Source organism: Acinonyx jubatus, chromosome D2, assembly GCF_027475565.1.
Source record: "Acinonyx jubatus isolate Ajub_Pintada_27869175 chromosome D2, VMU_Ajub_asm_v1.0, whole genome shotgun sequence".
NCBI classification, from domain to species: domain Eukaryota; kingdom Metazoa; phylum Chordata; class Mammalia; order Carnivora; family Felidae; genus Acinonyx; species Acinonyx jubatus.
This window is the reverse complement of record NC_069393.1, coordinates 60,276,078-60,297,719: the sequence shown is the minus strand read 5'-3', so window position 1 is coordinate 60,297,719 and position 21,642 is coordinate 60,276,078. Positions and strand designations below refer to the sequence as shown.

Sequence of the window (21,642 nt, the reverse complement as noted above, 5' to 3'; positions counted from 1 at the left end):
CATCTGAGTGCAGAATGGGTTGGCCCTGCTGCCCAGCTGTTGGTCGCATTTCTGCCTGAAATACAATCCTGGCTTTAGTAGAGCTGTGCATGTACACATCCACGTGGCAGGGCTCGGCAGGGACAGGGTCCCTTCCTGGTCTCCAAAGGGCCGAGCTGGGGCTGTAGGGCCCGCACCCTATGGGAGGAAACCACCAGGGGTAGTGGGTTTCTTTCCTTCCATTGCTCCCCGCCCTGGGTTGGATGGAGCCTTCTTCATAGAAAGACCCAAAGGTCTAAGCAGTGCTTCTCTCCCCTGGCCGTGCACGGGAACCATGGGAAAGGAGGGGGTTCTAAAAAATGCCCCAGACCAATTAAAGCTGGACCTCTGGAAGTGAGACCCAGGCATCAGTATTCTTTAAAAGCTCCCCGGGTGATTTTGTGGGGCCAAGTTGAGGATCATTGTGTTAGAAGAATGGGTGTCTAGAAATAGAAATCAGCGGCCATTCTGTAATGGAAAGAGAGATGGGCTTGAACCTGAAACACTGTTTGGTTCTCTCCATGGCAGCTGTGTGAGCTAAGGCAAGTGTCTTGTCCTCTCTGGGCCACTGGGTTGTCTTTTGTGAAATGGGAAGGTGAAAAGGATAAAATGGGACAGTGTCCATGCCTGACACAGAACATTTGCCAAGTTAGACTCAGGTGTGTAACGAATGTGGCTGTAGGCTAAAGCATCAGGGAACCATATGGGACCCAGGGACCCTCAGCCATTACTGTAGCCTTGCAGGTGGTGTGAATTCCCCAGACTTCCAGAAGATTGGCAGGTATATAGGATGGTAGACACATAGTTAAAGTGTGCTAGACATTCCCTTTGGGCTGGGGGTGGTCTGGGAAGGCTTCCTGTAGGAGGTAACCAATAGGTCTCTGGTTTGTGGATCCTTTCAGCTCCTGGCAGGGCAGGTCCTGTTTTAGGCGTTTCGTCTGCACCTCCACCCCTAGTGGTGGTGATGGAAATAGTGAGACATGGAGAGGTTTAAGCAGCATGTCCACTGCCACACAGCCAGGAAGCCAAGACAGGCACCCAGTCTGTCCACCTTTCAGCCTGGTGCTTGCTTAATGAATATTGCACTGGTCTGCTGACTGAGAGGGACAGAGAAGTTGCTTGCTCCTGGGAGCTCCAGCCCTCCCGCCCTCCTTTTGCAGAGCCCCACCTTTTGACCCCCTCAACTGCCAGAGAGGGTGGCTGGAGGCTTCCTGGAGCCTGACCACAAGGCCCAGCCCTAGAAGACAGAGGGAGACTGAATCAGTCTGCATGTGGCCGGAGTGAAGCAGGCCTAAGACTGGTCTGTCTGCACCAGGCCCTTGGGCTCTGTGGCAGCGCCTTGGTGAGCCGAGGGGCAGACGGAGCCGAACTTGAGGAAAAGCTGGCAGGGGGCGGGCTGGGCTCACCGGCTGCTGGCGCTGGGACTTTCTTCTTGGGTTTCAAGTAAACAGTCTCGGCCCTCCTCCCCCTCCCCTGCCTCCACCCCTGGCTCCTCATTCGATGGGTCTCATGTGTTTCTATTTAAGGGTTGCGAGTAAACCCCAGTGATTGGCGGCCTCAAACCCTCTTGACTTCTCGCCTGGGCTGTGGAGACTTCTCTCCTGCTCGCTCCCTCTCCCTCCCGAGGGGAGGACCGCTGCCTCTCTTTTTCTCTGGGTTCACAGGGGCTGGGGGAGAGGCACGAGCCCTCCTCCTTGCCTTGCCTTGCCTTGCCTTTCTCCCTGTGCTCGGCTCGGCCTCAGCCCTCATGGGCGGCCCTCCCGTCCCGCCCCTGCCGGCCGAGGGGTCTGGGGAGACCACGTCCGCACCAGGCCTCTCCTGCTGCTCGCTCCTGCCGGGCTGTGACTGACTCATCGCAGCGGCAGGCTCTTCCTCTGAGTTTCCAGGGCCTCCGCTCGTCCCCGGCTGTCCCCCCCCCTCCACTCCGGCCCGGCTCCCCATGTCCCCCGGTCCCCGCGGCGCAGCGGGCCGGTGTGGGGCCTTGCTATATGGCCTGTCCTTGGGGCCCGGAGAGCTGCGAGCCCTGGCTGCGGGCGGCCCCTTGGAGCGGCAGCGGCGCTGGCGACGGAACAGCCTCCCCCGAGGCCGATGGACAGGGGGCGCCCCGGCCGCGGGGCCATGGCCGGCCGCTGGCTCACCGCGTGCTTTCTGCCCTCGCCAGGTGCCGACACCAACGCCGAGCCCATGATCCTGGAACAGTACGTGGTGGTGTCCAACTATAAGAAGCAGGAGAACTCGGAGCTGAGCCTGCAGGCCGGGGAGGTGGTGGATGTCATCGAGAAGAACGAGAGCGGTGAGTGCCCAGACGGCCGCGCTGGCTCCCGGGACGGATGGACGGACAGACAGACAGACAGACGGACTGACGGTTGGCTGGTTTTGTTCCCTACCTCCTCCCCCACCTCTGCAGCTGTACGTTATTTCCATCTGGTGGGGAGAGGGCCGAGGAGGCTGAAGTTTCCCCTGTTGGTTTGGGCTGCAGGCCAGCACTTTGCCTGGTGGTGGAAGAATGTCTCTCCAGCTCGGGGAAATTAACCGGCTTGTGTGCATGCAAGGGCAGGGTGGCAGCCGCCAGTGCAAGGTTCCCAGCCTCTTTTCAGGGTCCCCGTGCCCACTGAGGCCACAGGGAAGGTAGCTCCCAGCTCGGGGGCACCTTAGGGCAGCGTCCCCTGTTGGCACCATCGTCCAAGCCAGGGTCCAGGCAAAAAGACTGGGCTCTGTGGCCGCTGACTCTCTGGTGGGGAAGGCAGGCCACGACGTCACTGTAAGGGCCAGGGTTCTTGGGCCCCTGGCGCCTTGTCTGAGGAAAGGCCAGGCCTGTGGGGGTTGGCTAGTGTCCGGGTGGAGAGCTGACTGCCCGTGCAGAGCTGAAGGCTGCCAGGACCTGGGAAGAGGGCCCAGGCAAGGGGATAAGGGAGCCAGGGAGGGCCCCACAGCAGTCGCCCTGTCCTTGCAAGCTGAGGCTTTGTCTCATCCGGGCCCTGCCGATGGCTATCTGGGGCCCCTGGTTGCACGGTTCTCACCAGGTGAACACAAGTGCCTTGGTGCCCTTGGCAGCAGACATCTCTGCAGGTGGAAAAAGGGAGGGCCTGGGTCTGTCTGAGGGGCAGGGCCGGGACATCCATTAGCGGTTTCCCCATATCCTGCTGGGGCTTCAGTGGGTTCCTAGGGTGTTTTGTTTTGGTTTCAGTTAGCTGCCAGGGAAGGTCCCTTGCACAGGATCCTCTTTGGGCTGTATTTGGACACTCCCAGAGGGGAGGGGCCTGTTTTCCTTTTCCTGTCCAACTCCCTTCCCTTCCAATGTTTTGAACCCTGAAAGGAAGGTCGACCAAACGGTGACTGTACTCCCTCTGTAGACAGAGTAACTGAGGCACAGATGGACTGTGGGGAAGTGAGTTAGTGAGTGACCTCAGGGCAAAAGCAGAACAGAATGGGGGCATTCCCAGGCCCCCGATTCCTATGCCTATGGGCAGCAAGTAGCTGTAGAGATGCTGAGGAAATCCCAGCAGGCCTCCTGGGGGAGGTGAGCTCAGCTTCCTGCTGCAGGAGGCTCAGGAAATGTGCTCCCTTGAGAACAGACCTGTGATACTAGCACAGGTCTGACTCCTGGCCCTCCTGGGTCTGGGGTCTTCACAGACCCTTCAGAGAGGTCAGGCTTTGTCATTGTACCTGGTGTCATTGGCAAGGTGGTTGGCAGTGGCATTCCCCACCCCGTGGAGCTACACCCCTAGCTTAAGGCGTGAGCCTTTCACCCCCAGGTGCCCACACTGGTCTCTTTCCTGCATAGGTTTTGTCTTCAGCCTTTGTCACAGTACCAGGCCTACCTCCCCAGCCCCACTTCCCATGCCTGCCCCAGGGAAGCAGGCATTGTCACAGGGGCCTGGCTCTGGAAACCCTGAGTACCTCGAGAGCCAAAGGAAGGGATCTCTGATGGTAGAATTGGAGGCAGCAGCTGAGACAGATGTTTCTGGAGCTTGCTCCAAGGGGAAAAATGGGCCCACTTCTCTACATAGGGTCAGGGCTGCTCAGAAATAGAGTTCTGGCTTAGGGAGCCTTGTGCCATTTCACCTGCCTGTGTCACCAGTACGGCTATATAGCCCAGCAGGAGGAGTGAGCCCCCATGTTTCTGCACACCAGCCACTGGCCAGGATGGGGAAGACCCGCACACAAAAGGAAGTCCACATGCTTGAGACTGATTCCCAGGGGCAGACATCCTCCCTCTACCTTCCCATCCCACACTCAGGACCCTAGGAATGCTTGGAAGCCCTGCCTAGCCGTGGGGGAGAGCGCACCTGGAAAAAGTGTAGAGGCACCTCCTCTTCTGAGGAGTCCCGATGGCTGTGTGAGGGGGGCTCCAGCAGCCTGACTCCCCAGAGCAGTCCAATCTGACACATACCCCCTCTGAGGGAGCTGCTGGCCCTAGAAGCAGGATTCTGCCCCACCACTGGCTGAGGCTGGGTAGCTTCAGATCCCTTAATTCCTCTGGGCCTCTGTTATCCCTTCTGTAAAATGGAGATAATTTGGTGGCTGTTTGGAAACAGGAACTGGAGTAATGACCTCCCTGAGCCCTCTCCCAGGTCTGAACTCTGTGGCTGGGAGACTGTGTAGGGCCCTAGGTGTCTGGTAGAGAGCCTCCCTTGAGGTGGCTTTTTGACTTCTCTAGGACTTTTGTGTCTTTATTCTTGGTGGAGATTACTGCTTAGCAGCAGATGTCTGCACAGGGACCTTGGAGTGCTATGTCCACCATGCAAACCCACACTGTCCATTGCTGTCAGAAACCGGGAGGCCTGGAGTATACAACCAGTTTAACTAGAGAATCTAAGTGGGTGGAGAGGAGAAAGCAGAAGGACCAAACTGCAGATCCTTGGGACAGTGGTGTCCCACTTCAAGGAAGCTGGGTGGCTGAGGTGGGGGAGGGGAGGCGTGTTGTGCATCCTGTAAGCTGGCTTTGGGAGGAGTGGTGAGTGAGGCTTTTGAACTCTGTAACAAAGACCCAATTGTTATGCCTCTGACCTTGGGACACAGTGGGCGTGTTGAGGCATTTCCACTCCAGTGGTTGGGGCAGCAGCCCCAGTTAGCACCATTCCCCCCTGTCCCCCTGCCCAGGGCCTTGCTTTGCCCACCAAGAGCCAGGACTCTGCCTGTGTCCCCTTCTCTCTTGGCTGGAAGTTTCTCAAGTAGAGTGTTCCTAGAGGGGTCCACCAGCCTTTGGCTCTGCCTGTTCATCCAAGCCCTCTGGCTGAGACCATAGCCAGCAAGTGATTTGGGGTATCGTTGTGCCAGCCCCCAGCTTTGGGGGATGTAATCTCCTTGGTCTAGAGAGAGATGTGTCTGGAAGGCAATTCAGAGTCAGTAAAAAGTAAACGCCAGGGGCCATTTCATGAGTATCATTTTAACAGAATCAGGGAATGACCCTATGTGGTAGAAGGCCTTTTAACAATTTTGTGGCTGAAGTAACAGGCTAAGAGGTTAAGTCATTTTCTTCGAGTTCAACAGCTGGGATCTCTGCCCTCTACAGAGGACATAGGAGGAGGGTGAGAACCGTCCCATCCCGGGTAGGATCACCAGGAGCTCGTGGCGTTGCATGTTGGGGGAGAGACGGGCTGGTTGAGATGACCACAGGTCTCCCTGTAACATCTTTGAAGGAGGAGGACTCTGTGTCCCACCTTCCAACATGGTGGTCATAGGTAGTGGGAACTCGTGTTGTTAATTGTTCCTTTGAACTTGGGGGCAAGCGCCAGCTGAGAGGATCTCAGGAGGGTGCCCACTGCACCGAGGACAAGCCTATTCCAGGGAATGTAGGTGGGCAGAAGTCAAGAACACCCAAAGTGGGTGGCTTCAGGGAAAGCCTTTTTGATCAAGCAGTGGGCCTGGGGCCCAGCCAGAAAGGACTCTTTTTCTCCTTTGATAAACGGGGACAAATCTCGCAGAAAGATTCAACAGCTTTGCTTGCTTTGACAACCAGCAAGGTTGTGCAACAGCCACTGTTGTCTTGTCCTTGGGAACCCCTCCACCCTCTACCCTTCACATACACAGCATCCCCTGAGATGCCTCCTTTGTAGGACATTCTTGTGCCCCAAAGACCACACTAGCTTCACCTTCATGCAGCTATAATCTGGTGGGATATCTTGTAGAGTGGTGATGGCAAGGTCTCCGTTTCTCTGGTTGCTGATCTCCAACTTGCCAGGATTGCTTCCTCCTTCTTAGGAATAAAGGTCGGGGGAGGATGTGAGGATATGAGTCAACAGATGGCTCATTGTTTTCCTGCCTCACCTTTCCTTCTCTGAGTCTTCATTTCTATCCTGGTATCAGCATGATAACCCTGGGAGTTCTCACACTTCCTCAGGGGCACATAGCTATAGGACTAGCATCAAATCATGCTGGCAAGGAATTTTGAGCTCTGCTGGTCCACCCAGGTGAGAAATTGTACAGGTGACAAAACTGAGCCTTGGGGAGTCTGCACATCTCAGTCTCCTCCAAAATCAATGCTTTGGTACCAACTGAGTAGTGAGCAGAGGACAGAAATCCACTCAGACTTGCTCAAGAGACTGCTGAAAGGATGCAGGGAAATCTCCCTGAACCCAAGGATGTGAGGGGCATCCCAGCCTCACAGGAGCTGGGAACCAGAAAGTCGGCACAAGCCAGATCATCTCCCTGTCTCTCTCTTGGGTGTACCATATAGATTTAAAGCCCCCCTGCAGTCTTCTCACTGCAGACCAACCTCCATTCCCTTCCTGTTCACTTATAACAGCAGCCCGTTCACCTGCTATTGCTCTGTCAGGACCAGACTACATGGCTTTTTAGTTGAGACAACTGCCACCAATGGACTGTGGCTCCTGGTTCTCGGAGTTCAAAATTTCAAGTTTGAATCTGAATCTGATTGGTTACTGGCCAGCCAATCAGCAGACCTTCCATGAGGTGGCCAGCCCCAGGCCAATCAGCTGTGTCCAGAAGTGTCATGGGGTATAAATCTGGCTACCTCACCAGCCTCCTCAGCAGTGGCTGGTGGAGAGCAGCTTTTAAAGAAAGGAGATGCGGAGGGGTAAAGTACCCTAAAACATGTTGGGCTGCAAACTATTTACTTGTTCAGCAGCTGTGTGTGTGGTGGAGAAACAAAGAATCAGGAATCTGCATAGTAGGTTGAAGATCGAATATTACCCTAACTTTGTGATGTAAATAGGAATCACTTTGTTTCCTCATGAGTAGAAGGGGGCAGTGATAAACACTGCGTGGGCTTTTGGGGGAAGGGGCTAATAAAGTAGAACCATTTATTATTTGCTAAATATATTTATTATAAAGACAAACTGATAAGCTTTCAGATTTTTGTGTCATATGATAGTTTTGTATCGACAAAGATACTGCATTCTTCAGCCATATATTTTGTGAGTTAGAATTTCTTTCTAACACTGAGGTTGTATCTCTTCTGTTATTTAGCTGTTTCTTCTTGAACATTGTTATAACTGGTTCCAAGTGAGCTTCTTATAAGGGAGAATCTACATAGTGTTCATTTATTCACTCATTCGTTTATTTCACAATTCTTGAATACCTCCTTTATCCCAGTCCCCATGCTAGTTTGGTGCGTACCCATAAGGTTCCTGCCTTTATGAAGCTTAGGCTCTAATCGATGTGAGCATTCTGGGTACTTAAGGGGTGGACTGTACTGTCAGGCTGGGGTGGCTTCACAGAGTTTACAGTGTCTTCAGTGGACTTCTCTTATGTATCTTCTATGTCTTCTGCTTAGATTATGTGCTTACTAAGAAACCACCTGACTGCTAATTCAGATTGCCACGCTACCCTACAAAAGAGATAACCCAATAAAGATAGGATAGGCTGTTTCTAGAAAGGCAGGTTAATCACAGTCTGCATTGCAGACTATCTCTGGCAGGCAGGTGTTGTCCGCTTTGCCTGCGAGGGAAAGGGCCACAGAGCATAGATCCAGGATCAAAAGCTAGCATCCTAATTCTGCCTTGGGCCCCCTCAGCACAGTTATATATTGCAGACTAGAGATTGTTTTGAGAATGGGATTGCAGGACAGCCTAGCAACATAAGATATGGCTTCAACTTAGACAAGCCTGGTTTTCATCTTCACTTGGTACTTGCTGGTGGTGAGTCTGGGAAAGTTACTTGGGTCTCCTGAGCATCAGTTTCCTTGCCTTTAAAATGGGCATAATTGTACCCACAGCTATAGGGTCAATGTATGCTGATTTGAAAGGAATTCCGTGCTTAGTACAGGGCCTGGCACACAGGAAGTGCTCAGGACGTGCTGGTCGCCAGGAAGACTGCTGGACTAGGGCAGCTATGCCACAGATTGATCTTGGCGCCCACAGTAGGCCAGTTTTCCTCTATGGCCTCCATTTCCCTGCCTGGCCAGAGAATGGATTGCACTCAGTAGTGTTAAGGATTCCCTCGGCCCTGATGGTTTGCAAGGTGGGTAGGGCAAGCAGGGAGCTTGCTGCAGGGTAGCGAAGGTCAGAAACCATGTTGGAGACCAGAGTCGCAACTTTGGAGCCCTGGCTTGGGTAGCTGTCCTTGCCCCAGTCTGTGACAGGAAAGGAGTTGGAGAAAAAAGTAAGTTCCCATTGGTGACCCAGAGACCATACCCTCATAGGGCCACAAGCTTCAAGCAAGGCTGAGGGAAGAGGAGTGGCTCACCCATGACATCCTCATGCTGGCTGTCCCGCAGTGACCCTGTTGCGTGGTGCAGAGCTGAAGCACTGGGGGTGGTAGGAGACTAGCAGAGTCAAGGAAGCCTGCCTGGAGGAATTGGAGGCATCGCGCTGGGCCTTAGAAGGAGGTTAGGTAGGCAGAGATGCAAAGGAACTCTAGGTCCACATGAAGGGGTGGAGGGGTGCGCCTGGTGGGGCCACCTCTGGCGGGTGCGTCCTGATGAAGAAAGTGGAAGCTGGGTGGCAGTGGAGGGGGAGGAAGGATGGGGCCATGGGAACAGGTGAGCAGGAGAGGGACGTGAGGATGTGGCACTTGAGGCAAGCAGTCCCAGCTGTGGGGAGGAAGGTGGCAGGGGAAGGTGTGTCTGGGAACCAGAAGTCGCTCTTCCCTCGAGTGAGCTGTTGTCCGGGAGGCGTCCCAGGGCTTGTCAGCACTGAGCACTGCCAGCCACCCGGCTGGAGCCAGCTGCCAGACGGCTGGGTGGAACAGTAGCCACCAGGGTACTCTCTTGTCTTGCCTCCGCCTGTTCAGGCAGGACAAGTAGGGTGGCTGGTCACTCCCACCTCACATTGGCTCTGTGGACCTGTCGTGTCCTAAACTCCTCTGAGGCCATCACCCTGGAATAGTCATTTCTGAGCAAAAAATGTGTTTTGGTGGTGACCTTGGAAATCCAGCTGACATGCCAGTGTGACACCAGCTGCTCCTCTCAGCCCCGGGGCAGCACAGCTTGGCTGCCTTCCCTTTTGGGGGGCACACAGGTTTGCACTGAGTTTGCACGGGCATCTCCAAAATGCTGCTTTTCTGGGTTTGAACACCAAGGGAATACTTAAACCACACACTGCCCAGACCCCAGCAAGGCCCATCTTCACGCGAGCCGTTGTCACTAAACCCCTATTATTTGACCAGGTGCCAGGCTGCAGCCCAGAGGTGAAGGAGGCCCACATGGTCCCACCCTCACAGGGCTCCCATGTAGTGGTGAGATGGTCACAAGTAAACCAGGAAAATAATTGGAGATTTTGAAAAGCGCAACACAGGAAATAGGGCACTGTGACCCTCACGTGAATAAACGGCGAGAGTGGGGGTAATCATGTGGCCAGGGAAGGCCCCCCTGAAGGCCTTCTGTGCTGAGAATGCGTGGAGCTCGGTGGGCAGAGAAAAAACCAGATTGGTTTGGGGAGCACGGTGGCGAGTGAGGGCAGAGAAGGGGGAGAGGCCAGGTGGTACCACAGCAGGGCACATTCTACATACAACAGCCACCGCGTACCTGGTAGGAGTCTTGCAGTGTAGCCACCAGGTGACCCCACTCCCCTCCCCGGATATACCCTGGCCGAGGTGCCCAGGGAGCGGGCACCACTGGACATCCCCTGACCGTTACCAACGCGCACACTCACGCAGGACCTTTCGCCAGTAGGAGTGACAGGTCTCACCGCATGGCTGAAGCACAGGGAGAGAGTTCCCCACACAGCATTCCCTCCGCTCTTACATAACAGATTTCCACCCTGCCATTGTGGCACTTTCTGGGGAGTATAATTTGTCAGGACCTCAGGGAATTTGGGCTGAGTAATTGCCCCTTGTTTCTTCCCCCCAGATGAACCCGTGGCTGTGTGATACTACATTCTCAGCAGTTGGGTTTTCACTAATCACTCGTGGTAGTGGGGTTTACCGCCCTCCTCTCTATCAGCATCTTTTCAGATTCCGTAACCTCACCCTCTGGGCTCCCAGTGCTGGCCTGCACTCCCTGGTCTCCTCACAGGAAAGCCAGGGTGACCCAGTTTAGCTGGTCGCCCTGTGATGCTTGGTGGGAGCTAGTGTCCCCTGGGACTAAGTGGAGAGCAGCTCGTGGCTCATGGAAGCCCCAGCTTTACTTCTACCTATGTTTAAAATGTGCTTTAGGGAATTTTGGGGGGATTTTTGTTTGTTTGTTTCATTTAATCGTCTCAGCCTCCACTTCACATTTCCCTTCTTAGGCATGCGCTTTTTAGGCTCATGCTGAAATATATTTGCCTCCCTTAAGCTTTTATTGGACTAAATTGTGGGGAAGTGGCCCAGGCTCCACGGGAGGTGAGTGAAAGCCAAACTAAGAGAAAGTGTCTGCCAAGGACTGGCCATAAAGTGAGCGAGCCACGAGTAGGTTTTTGAGATTGGTGTGCAGATCTCTCTCTTCTGTTACACCTGGCCCATCAGCATTGCCATGAGTGGCCCTTGAATCACCATGTCCCAGAACCTTGTGGGTTTATTTCATTTTATTTTTTTAATGTTTACTTATTTTTGAGAGAGAGAGCATGGGTGGGAAAGGGGCAGAGTGAGAGGGAGACACAGAATCCGAAGCAGGCTCCAGGCTCCCAGCTGTCAGCACAGGGCCCGACGCAGGGCTCGAACTCCTGAACCGCGAGATCGTGACCTGAGCCGAAGTCGGACACTTAACCAACTGAACCACCCAGGCGCCCCATAAACCATGCAGTTTATAAAACGTATTAGTAAGACAAAGGGCAAATGCTGGCATTGTGCTTCTCAGAGGTGGAAATTGAAGCCCAGAGAGGTTAAGTGACTTGCCCCAAGGTTGCACAGCTGGAAGGTGGGGTGTGGACTTCCAACACATGCCATTTATCCACTGTTTGGAAATCTGGATGTTTGCATTTCTCTTCCTTGTAGATTTAGAGAGCCATGCCCCTGAGTGCTCTGCTGTGTGAGTTCCCCAGGCCACAGAGAGCAGGGGAACAGAAATCAGTCCTGCTGAAGCCCTGTCTTGGATAGGAGAAAAGTAGTCCAAAGGGAAGTTTCTTGCAGAAGAGTCATGTGCATGCTCCAGTGTTTGGCTCAGCCAGGTCCATGGGCCAGGGCTGAACTGGATGGGTAGATGAGTTAGGGGCATTTGTGATTTCCCCAGAGATCTGCTCACCAGGGCCCTGGTGGGTGGGGCTGAGGGTGTGCAGGCAGTGCTGGGCAGGACCCCAGCCCTCTCTGCCTTCTTCTTTGTCCAAATAAACAATGTCCTGCCCCCTCCCCTTAACCTCACCAGACCCAAAGAAGAGCTGCCTCTGCCTCCTTCTCCCCCTCCCACGACATCTTTAATCTCAGCCCTATTTGAGTGACATCCTACATGCAGGAAATGCTTCCATACGCTGTGGTTTGCTTATTCAGTCGCCAAATAACGTACCTACTGTGTGCCCAGCACTGGGGTGTAGCATTTGACAAGAAGCAGCTGTCCCTATCTTCCTGTCACTGAGGGGATGGCATTCTAGGGATCCCTCTTGCCTGCAAGATAAAGGCCCAGATGCAGTGAGTCAATCATTTTCACAGTATACCTGCTAAATGCGAGGCAGAAAGCACAGTGTAGCTGGGGTTCTGTGGTGTCGTGGAGAGGACAGGGAGGGCAGGACCAGAAGGCTATGGGTCTTCATAAATACTGTTGGGTTCAGAGATGGGACAGTGCCTGGTCAGGGCAGTCTTCTGGAGAAGATGGGCCTTGAGCAAGTTGCTGAAGGAGGAGGGGGCTCCAAGCCGAGTTGAGTCAGAATGACACCTTCCAGGGTGCAGAGGGTGGACACAAACAAGCATAATCTGGCCGCCGTGTCTGAGGCTGCCTATGGGAAAGTTTTCACCCAGCAGGGAACAGGCTGGGGGTGTGTGTCAGGGGCCTCAAAGGGCCCCACATGTCAGGTGAAGGAGAGATTTCCCCCTTTCTTTCCCACCAAGCTGAGGGAGACCTTTCTGACGATCTGCCCAAACCTCTCCTTTGTCAGAGGAAGAACAGAGCCTGGAAAAGTGAAGCTCCTCGCCAGTGTCATGTGGCGAGTTCATGGCTGTGCTGTGGCACAGCTGTGGACCACTGGTGTAGAGGGGGCTGTCTCCGAGGCCCACTGGCATCTCCCAGCATCACTGAGGTCTTGCCACCCTCTCTAGGCTGGCAACACCCCATCTTGCCCCTGGCTGGCTTACTGAGGCTCCCTGACCCTGGGCCCTCAGCCTGGTGCTAAAGCTGGAGACTAGAGGCAGGCCCCAGACTCAGAGGTGCTTCCTACATGCTCTTAACACCGTATGTTCAAACACTAATTTTTCAAACATGGTGACTTCCTTCCTGCAAGATCATCTTCAGATGCCTCACCTTGAAAATATGGACTCCCCGCCGTTTAGCGACCCCACTTATCTGGGCAGTTCCACTGGCTGGCTGTGGTCTCCCCCCAGACCAGAGGCTGTGCCTCCTCGGCCCCTCTTGTACCTCCCTAGGAAGGTGTTGAGGTCGCTGTTGAGGTTGGCCAGGCATCCAGTCCCCGTGTTTCTGGACACTCTGTCTTCTCTTGTTTGTTTTCTGTACTTCTAACTGGCGCCCTTGCAAGGCCCCAGCCTTCTCTCTGCTCAGCGTGCTCACCGTCTTTTGATTACCACAGGAGTTTGAGCTGCTGTGGTCAGGATGCATGTGCAGCAAGGCCTGGGTCTCGGGTCCTACAGGCTTCTCCCAGTCCTGGCCTGGCCATGTGACCTCCCTGTGCTCTGGGGGACTTTCTGCCAGTTCCAGCCACCCACTTGAGCCACTGGCTCAAGGGATTGCCACTTGGCACAGTGCTTAGGGTGTCATCTCAACGGGCAGGGCGGTGCTATGCCCTCATGGAAGGAATGCCAGGCTTTATATAAAAGGATCTCAGGTCAATCTAGGTTCCAAGCTCAGTTAGCCACTAACCAGGTGGCCTCTCTGAGCATCACCTTCCCTCATAGAATGGAAATGTGATCGGGAGTGAAGACAGTGGCCACGGTTCTGTTCCGGATACCAAGCACCCCACTTCCGTGACCATCCTGCTTTTACCAAAACTGGGCAAGAAGCAGGCCTTTCATCTCTGTACTTCCAGAGTTCCTAAGGTCCCTTCTAACCCCTGGGGCTCCGAGAGAAAACCAGTTTCAGCTTAGAGGGAGCAGGTGAGGGGAATTTGACCATGTTGGTAAGCCTTCAGCCAGCTCCCTAAGCAGCCAAATGGGTCACTGGCTGCAAACATCCCTGGGTTTGTAATGATGATCACAGGGCTCGTGGGCTCCTGGACACCTTTGGAATGGGCTTTGTGAGGCCAAATGCTTTGCAGATTAAATTTCTGGACAAAGAACAGCTGAGAAATAGTCCTGAGCTTTGCTAAGCCATTTCTATGCTATGGCAGCAAAAGGGGCGTGTGTGTGTGTGTGTGTGTGTGTGTGTGTGTGTGTGTGTGTGTGTGTGTGTGTTCGTTCTTTCGTTCTCTTCCCTAATAAAAGGGAGAGGCGTAGGCAAGAGAGGAGGAAGGTCCAATCCCGAGCCTCCCTCTCTTCTTCAATTTGCATCAGCCAATGGGTACCGCTGGTGCTGCTGTGTTTTCCAGGATGGTGCTGGTAACAGAAGGAATATGATTAGTGTTATGGAATTTCATGGTTGGGGTTGGGGGTGGCTTTTCCCCCCTTTTTAAAATAAATGTTTTGAAGAGTTGCCCTGGAGAGCTGCTGAAAGCAGAGGCTGACGGACATTTTTGGTCATGTCAGACGAGGACAGGATTATCCAAGTGAGCAGGGGTGTCTCTCCCCTTCAGCGGGGCTGCAGGGTTCCAGGGCCATCCTGCCAGAAAGCGAGCAAGGGGCCGTAATCACAAACAGGCTGGGATCAGTTACAACCAGAAGTATTACTTTAGACTCTTGGCTTTGATGGGGAAGAATGCAGTTTTCCTCACCCCTCCTCCCCCGTCCTTCTCAAGTTAAACAAGATCTGTGAAAGCAATAGCTCTGGGATATAAAGAGAGGCCAAAATCCAAAGCAGCAAGGGGTCTCAAAAGCCCAGCATGGGAGGGTTCCCCCAGCCCCTGCCGATACTGGAACAGGGGTTTGCCTGGCCTGTTCACTGTCCCCCCATCCCTTCTTGGGTGAACCGGAGAAGCACATTTTCCCAGAGTCTTTTCTTGTCTACCTAGGGCATCCTCACCTCTATCTTGCCCACTTGGCTCTTCTGCATATGCAAGCTGGCATTTTCTTCGTGTTTGCAATGTACCTGAGCACCGTGGGGAGGAGGAGGGGGCAGGTGGGAATGTAATGAAAATAGCTTAGCACACTGGAGCAGGTGATTCGCCAGCTTCTTCCCTGATCAGCCTGTGCAGACAACAAACTAATGAGGCCCTCACCCCTTGTAGCCATGACCCGGCCCTGGGGGGATCTGCTTCTCAACCCCCTCTCCTGCCTTGGCCAGCATCTCCTATCTACTCCTTCACACTTGGGGATAAATAATACTGCCCCCTGGAGTGTTGGCACCGTCAGGGGCGTGCTTCCCCCATCACTGGTGCCTGGAGCAGAACCAGGGTTGGCCAACATGTAGACCTCCTTGCCAACAGAGCAGGATTTTAACTGACTGCTCCTTAGAGGAGAGGAAGGAAGTTGACCTCATCCTCAGGCTTTGCACAGAGAGAGTGAGCATCCAGGGCTCCTGCCTCAGTGCCTCCCTTATGAGTGTGTAACCCCACTCTTTTGCCTCACCGCACAGCCAGACACAAAGTCACCTCCTTGGACTTCAAGGGCCCCCACTTTGGGTGAGGCCAGAACATCTTGTCAGCACTGTTGTGGCAGCGGACAGGAGGATTCTGTACGCCAGGGGCCTAGCCTGCCTTCCGTACCCCCGTCTCTCAGTCTCCTTGGGGCCGTCCCACCATCTCAGGGCCCTTGGATGGGAAACTTCATTCTAGAAGTGGATTCAGGGTTGGGGAGCCTGACTGGAGTCACAGCCCAGTTTGGTGGGACACTCACATTCTAGTCTAAGGGCCAGGTCAGAGCTGGGGATCTGGACCCGGTGACAATATTGCTCACTTACTGGGGAGTGAAGTTATAGCCTGTCATGGCTGAGGGTTGAGACTCAGCTGAGGTGTCTTGGGCCTGTCACTGCCAACACCTATTTAAAGGAGGGAAATCTTCATAGTCCACCTCAACCCCCAAACTTAAACTTGGAGTAGGCCTCCCCACCTTAGGACCACCCAGACACCCTAAAGTTGGTCGGGTGACCCCATGGAGACTGGGAGAAGGTGGTATGGAAGGCAAGCTAGGTCAGTGACTTCCCAGCTTCCGACCCTCTCTGCCATCAAGGTGCCAGGATTTTCCTGCTGACCATGGTGGCATATTGATCAAAGACCGGCCCTCATGCAGATTGGAAAAATCAAACCAAGCAAACCAAGCTGAACAAGGAAGACTTGATCCCCATGTCCTGGAGCTGATGGTCTAATGGAGGAAGCAGACGGTTCCTGCTTCTAATGCAGCTGAGGGGACCATGGTCATTGGTGTGTCATGAGGCATGGTGGTGACTGTCTTTGGGTGTTGGAGCAGGAGGCACCAGAGATTGACAGGGAAAGGTAGGAAGGGGCCCATCACTGGTTGGTGACCAGAGTGTCAGTCACACCATCTGATCGATCACTAACCATTGTGAGTCTACAGTGAGACACTTGGACCTGGGTAGTCTCTGGGGCATCCAGACTAATGGTATATCTGTTTGGAGTGTAGCCTCTTCTCCTTGGATTTGAATAGGATCTCTACCAGACCAGCTCTTAAGAACTAGCAAGACAAGAGGGTACCCAGGGACAGGAGAGACAGAAAGGGAAATGGGGCGAGAAAAGCTCAGGGAAAGAAAGAGCCTGTTCCTAAATCACCATAAACCTGGTTGGGCCTTCGGGATGGTTATCCCAGGATCAGAGTGTTTGGGACTCAAGTTAACCTATTTGCTGCTTTCTAGAGACTATTAATATCAGAAGCTATAAGAAGGGTGAGAAAGGGATCACCGAAGCACCTCCTGTATATCAGACAGCGAGCCAAACACCTTTCTTCTTGTAATTCCCGCCACTGCCCTATAAAGCACAGGTATCATGACTTTCATTTATGAGAAGGCTGAGGCCTTGGGAGCTCAGGTGATTTGCCAGCTTCTTCCCGGCACACTCTGCTGAATTCTGGTTAATTCTCTGTGGTTCTTTGAGCCCTGAGTAGGGCACCATGGTGGGGAGAAGCTATTTTTGGTATAGCCTTCTCCCCACTCACCCTCTGGGTGTTGGGGACAGCAGGTCTCTGGGGCTGCCCATTCCCAAGCTCCAAATGTGCCCACCAAGGAGGAGGGCTTTGTTTGTGTTTCCTGTATGAGAAGCCATGACTCCAAGAGTCCCAGTGGAGTCCTGCACCAGCCGGTGGGGCTGCTTTGAATGGGTTTGAGGAGGGGCCGCTCAAGGCCTCTGCATTCCTCTTAGAGCCTCGCCCAGGGCGTCGGCTTGTCCCTGGTGCCAGGCCTGTAGGACCTCCCTGGGCTTTGCCTTTCCATTCCAGAGAAGGGAGAGGACCAAAGGAAAATGGCCCATTCAGGTGTACACGCTGATTACACGGGAGGCCTTCCAGTGGGAGGGTCAGCTTACCGGGTGATCTTGGGCAAGATATGCAACAAGCAACCAAAATCTCCTGGTCTCAGGTCCCTGTGGGCAAATCCTCCTAGGTGAGCAAGCCATGAGTCAGAAGCACCTCGTGAATTTGGGGGGACTGGAAGAGGGATGCCACCTAGGGGCTGCGTAACTGTCCTGGGCTCCAGCAGGGCAGAAGGCCCCGGGCCAGAGGGATGAGCGCTATAAAGAAGCCCACTGCTGACCCTACACTGACCCCAGGAGCTAGACTTTGAGAGATACTTGAGGATAAGGAAGCAGGAGAGACTTCGGTGTGTGGGTGGGGAAGCCAGGGAAAGAGGAGGAAGTCTTGAGCTCATTTGTCATGGCATTTCACTTTTAACAACTATTTACTGAGTCCCTTCTTTGTCTGAAACACTGAGCTAGACAGGGGCTTGAGAGGATGCCAGGATGAGCAAGCCTTGGCCTTTGTCCGTAGACAGCTCTTGGTCTCGCTGGGGGAGATGGCCAACCCAAACCTGAGGTCGGGGGTGCCGGGGGAGCACAGGGGCAGAAGAGCAGAATCACAACTGGCAGGGATTTGCAGGAACATGGCAAAAGTGGTGGCTTTGAAAGATGAGGCCTGGGCTTAGCGATTGATGGATCTGGGAGAGCAATTTTGGGGTCTGCTGGGTGTGCACAAAAACAACATAGAGGGCATTTCCTGCCAGGCTGCATGGAAGGCTCGTGTTCAGATCCCACTCTGCCACTGGGTAGCCAGCCTGGGGCCATTTTGATCCTCAGTTTCTGTATCTATAAAATGGGGGTGATATTTTGAAATCCATGTGGCCATTGAGAAGGTTGACTGAAAAAGTTGTGGAGTGCTGTATTCGTTTTCTCTTCTCTTCCCCGATAGACATGGGCGGGCTGCCGTCCAGTCTGGGCAGTGAGTTGTACTGGGGGAGCAGGGGTGGGAGTCCATCAGGCTCCTGAAATTGCTTGGAAGAATAACCCATCCACCCCCATCTACCTACAGCCCACAGACTTTTCAAAGCATTTTCCCATCTGTTATTTCAGAGTAGCTCTCTAGGGCTAAGTAGGCCAGATGGCTTTGTTTCCATTTTTTCGAAAGAAGAAACTGAGTTTCAGAAGGGTAAACGGTTTGCACAAGACCTCAAAGCCTACTAATGGCCAAACTTGGATTTGAATCAAGGGGGTGCATATTCTTAACCCAACGCTCCTTTTGCAACATCAGTGTTTCCCAAGGAGTGGGTTGTAAAAATGTGTGGTGGACACAGGATTAAGTGGCATGGAATCCTGTCACGAGACAGTTATTTGACTTCTCTTCCACAGCACGCTGGGTCAAGGGCACAGTCTCTGTTAGGCGCTTCGGTGTTAGCATGTGCTGATGTTGCTGGCCTGTTTGTTTGTTAGAAAAATCTGGCCCCAGCCTTCGTGTCTCGGTAGAACTTGCCTTAATATCTGACTAGCAGTCTATAGCATTGTTGTTTCAGTGTATGGGTTTCTCCAGTTATCTTCTGTTTGCACCAAGGAGTATTGGCTTTCCACTTAGTGTAGCATAGGAAAATGTCTTTTTTAAATACAAAAGTATTTATGTGCTTCTTGTAAAGCAAACACTAGTAGAGGTACCACCTAGAGGGCTTCACTGGATGTCTGGTGCTCTCTTAATGACTGAGGTTTGGGAAATGCAGTTATAGGACCCCAGTGGGACACTCCTGGGTACCTTCCTTCCCCTCGGTCTCCTAGAGTGACACCAGAGGCTCCCAAATTCCCGCCGGGAAAGGAGCCTGGAAAAGCATCAGTATTGGTGGTGTCTGCTCCCCACACAGCGTAGAAGAATCCACGTTGTCAGAGAGCTGTTGACGTCAGGCGGTACAGAATTTTGCAAGGCCTCTATTTAAAATTCCCCAAAAATTAAATAAGGAGGGTTTGGAGGGAGGAATGCCCTAGACAAATTGTGGAGTGGGTTTGTTTTGTTTATGGAGATGGTCTTTAAAGTTGAAATTGCCCCCGTTTTGTTTTTGCCCCAATTGACAAGGGGCTGAACTCAGCTGGAAGGGAGGGGATGGTTGTCAGCCTAAGGCTTTTAGCAAAAAGCAACTCCGCTCTGGGGCCAAGAAGCCTCTTTTTTTGGCAAAGAGAGAAAAGGGGGAAAAAGATACAACCTCCTGCATGTATACTTCTGAGGCACTGAAGTAAGCTAGTTCAAAAAACACAGATAACTCCTTATGTTTCAAGTGACTGGTAGCAGTTACAGAGGATCCCCTCCGCCCTTTTCTCCAGGCTGGAAACACACGTATAAGGCACAGACACATTGCTTAGGCTGCTTTCCGTTCTTCTCTCTTTGCTTTCTCACCAGAACCCTGGTTAGTAGATTGCTGTTTAATATTCTCTTCTCACTAATAAGGACACTTCAGCCTCCTTCTTCAGCCATTTTGAATGGTCAAATATCAACGTAGCCCTAAGTTGATGAGTGTCCATGCAACTGCGTGGTGCATGGCCTGACTTCAGGCGGTACAGAGAGGCAATGTTAAATACCGCGGCAACGCGCAGTGAACAATGTTTGTCCCGTTCCCATTCTCTTCCAAGCCTTCTGATTTGCCTCAGCTTGATGGTCCACTGTCTTTGACTCCTCTCCAGTAAATCTCTTTTTGTAACAAAGAGGGAGGGAACAGGCGTAGGCACAGCCTCTGCAGACCCAGCACAGCTCAAATTTACTATGTTGCTTTGTTCTCTGTAATTTTATGGTTGGGGCCGGTGGTCCTCTTTGTTCATGGTGGCGATCTGAAGTTTCCTAAACAAATTATTTTCTCGAAGTCAAAAGACAGTTGCTTTAAATACGTATTTACTCAGTGAACCACAGCATACATAAATACAAGGATATGGCAAAAGCCCTGCATAGTGTGGAAACATCTGAGGTTGAGAAATGCTGATCCAAAGTCACTCTCTCCTGGCAAAGCCCTTGGGTAAGATCTTGCGCCAGAAAACTCTATCAGCCTGAGTGTCCTGCCTCACCCTGCCATGTGGGCCCAGAGAGAGGGTGAGAGAGGGGCAACCCGGAGATGGGGCCTGAAACCACCTGTAGCCCCCTTCTGGGGTGGGAGTGGAGGGCGCAAGGCAAGAAGCAGGGAGAGGTGAGCCACGCCTGTGACTCCTAAGAATGGAGTCTGATTTGTAGACACTGATGGAATGAAGCAGAAGAAGTAGATAAGGGGACCGGTTTCCCTGGCTCATCTGTCACATGGAAATTTGGGGAACTAATACAGCAGGGGGTGTCGGTCTTCTTCTGCAAAGGAGCGGACAGCTGGAGTCATTTTTAAAGGGAGCTGTTTGGTTGCTGTCAGACCTGGGTGCTAAGCCTGGCACCTTGGGTAAGTCACCCAGCGCAGGGGTTTCCTAATGCAGCCTAAGATTTCACAGACCTGGAGGCAAATGACTTCTGAACGTACAGCCCCCAGACTCCAGGACGTTTCTCATCCTCACTGTCAAGTAGGGATATCCCGCCCAGCCCAATTGCCCAGAACACTCCCAGTTGGGACCTAATATTTTAGTATAGTTATGAATAGCACCCTACACTCACTCCAGAAAGTGTGCACAGTAAATTACAAGATCACTGTACTAAGCTGTGTCCTCTGGTCTATTTTCATATTTTCATATTTTTTCTTATTTCATATTTTCATCCCTTTTCTTCTTGTCACAGTGGACCTGTCATTACCATCTGTTCAGACCTTTGTGTGTGGGTGGGAGGGGTGAAGGGGATAGCTCCTGATCCTGGCACAGCTTTCAGTAAATGAAATGGTGCCACCTGCTCAGCCCCTCTGTCTTCGTCTCAGGACTGATTAAAACATTCGGTCGGACAGGCTCCCGGCAGAAACACCTCTGGGTTGTATCCAGCAAATCGTCACACTCTCTTTGAAAGTGGTCAGCTCTCAGCTTCAAATCACTCAGGGCAGAAACGCAGCCCCCAGGGGGGTCGTGAGAGCCCCAAGGCCTGGATGGCTCAGCTATGACACATCCCAGACCCGCCGGTCCAGTGGTTCACTCGTTATCAGAATCCAGTGTGGTCTGGCCCCCTTCCTTCCTGTTGTGTCTTCTCCGCACTGCCTTGGGAATGCTCGGAACCTCCTTGCAGGCTCTCCTCGAGGAGTCCAATCAGGACCAGCCTTGAGGTTGCCCATTTACTCTGGAATTCACTCTCTTCCTTGGAAGTTGGCACTTCTGCCCGTGCTGTGTCCTCTGGCCTTGCTCCCAGGTCGGCCTGTCTTCCTGCATCTTCCAGGACTACGGATGGGGGCCCGGCCGACTCTGTGTCAAGTGCTCTCCCGACCTTTTCCCACCGCCAGGTAATGAGAGCTTGTGGGGGGCAGCCTCTCAATGCTCTACCCCTGTCCCCACCTGGGTCCATTTGCCCACCACCCTCTCGGTGAACACTTTTCAGGGTGGGCGCCCTTCCTAAGAAAATGCTGAGCAGGGGACAAGAGTCCAGCAGACCCTTCCACCCGACTTGTGTTGGCCTCACGGTACCGCATCCTCTCAGTCTCTCTCCACTTACCTCTTTTGCTCTTCCTGGAGCATCGGGGGAATGCCCCTTATCCTT

General features: G+C 53.1%; 1 protein-coding gene across 7 annotated transcripts in view; it reads left to right on the top strand.

Annotated features, from left to right (window-relative positions):
• SH3PXD2A (SH3 and PX domains 2A) overlaps positions 1-21,642 on the top strand; it is a 235,228-nt gene that overhangs the window by 181,439 nt on the left and 32,147 nt on the right. For all 7 annotated transcript variants that reach the window (XM_027062986.2, XM_027062987.2, XM_027062985.2 and 4 more), the window contains one exon: positions 2,180-2,311. In XM_027062986.2, coding sequence (XP_026918787.1) covers positions 2,180-2,311 — 132 coding nt within the window. The remainder of the gene's footprint in view (positions 1-2,179; positions 2,312-21,642) is intronic.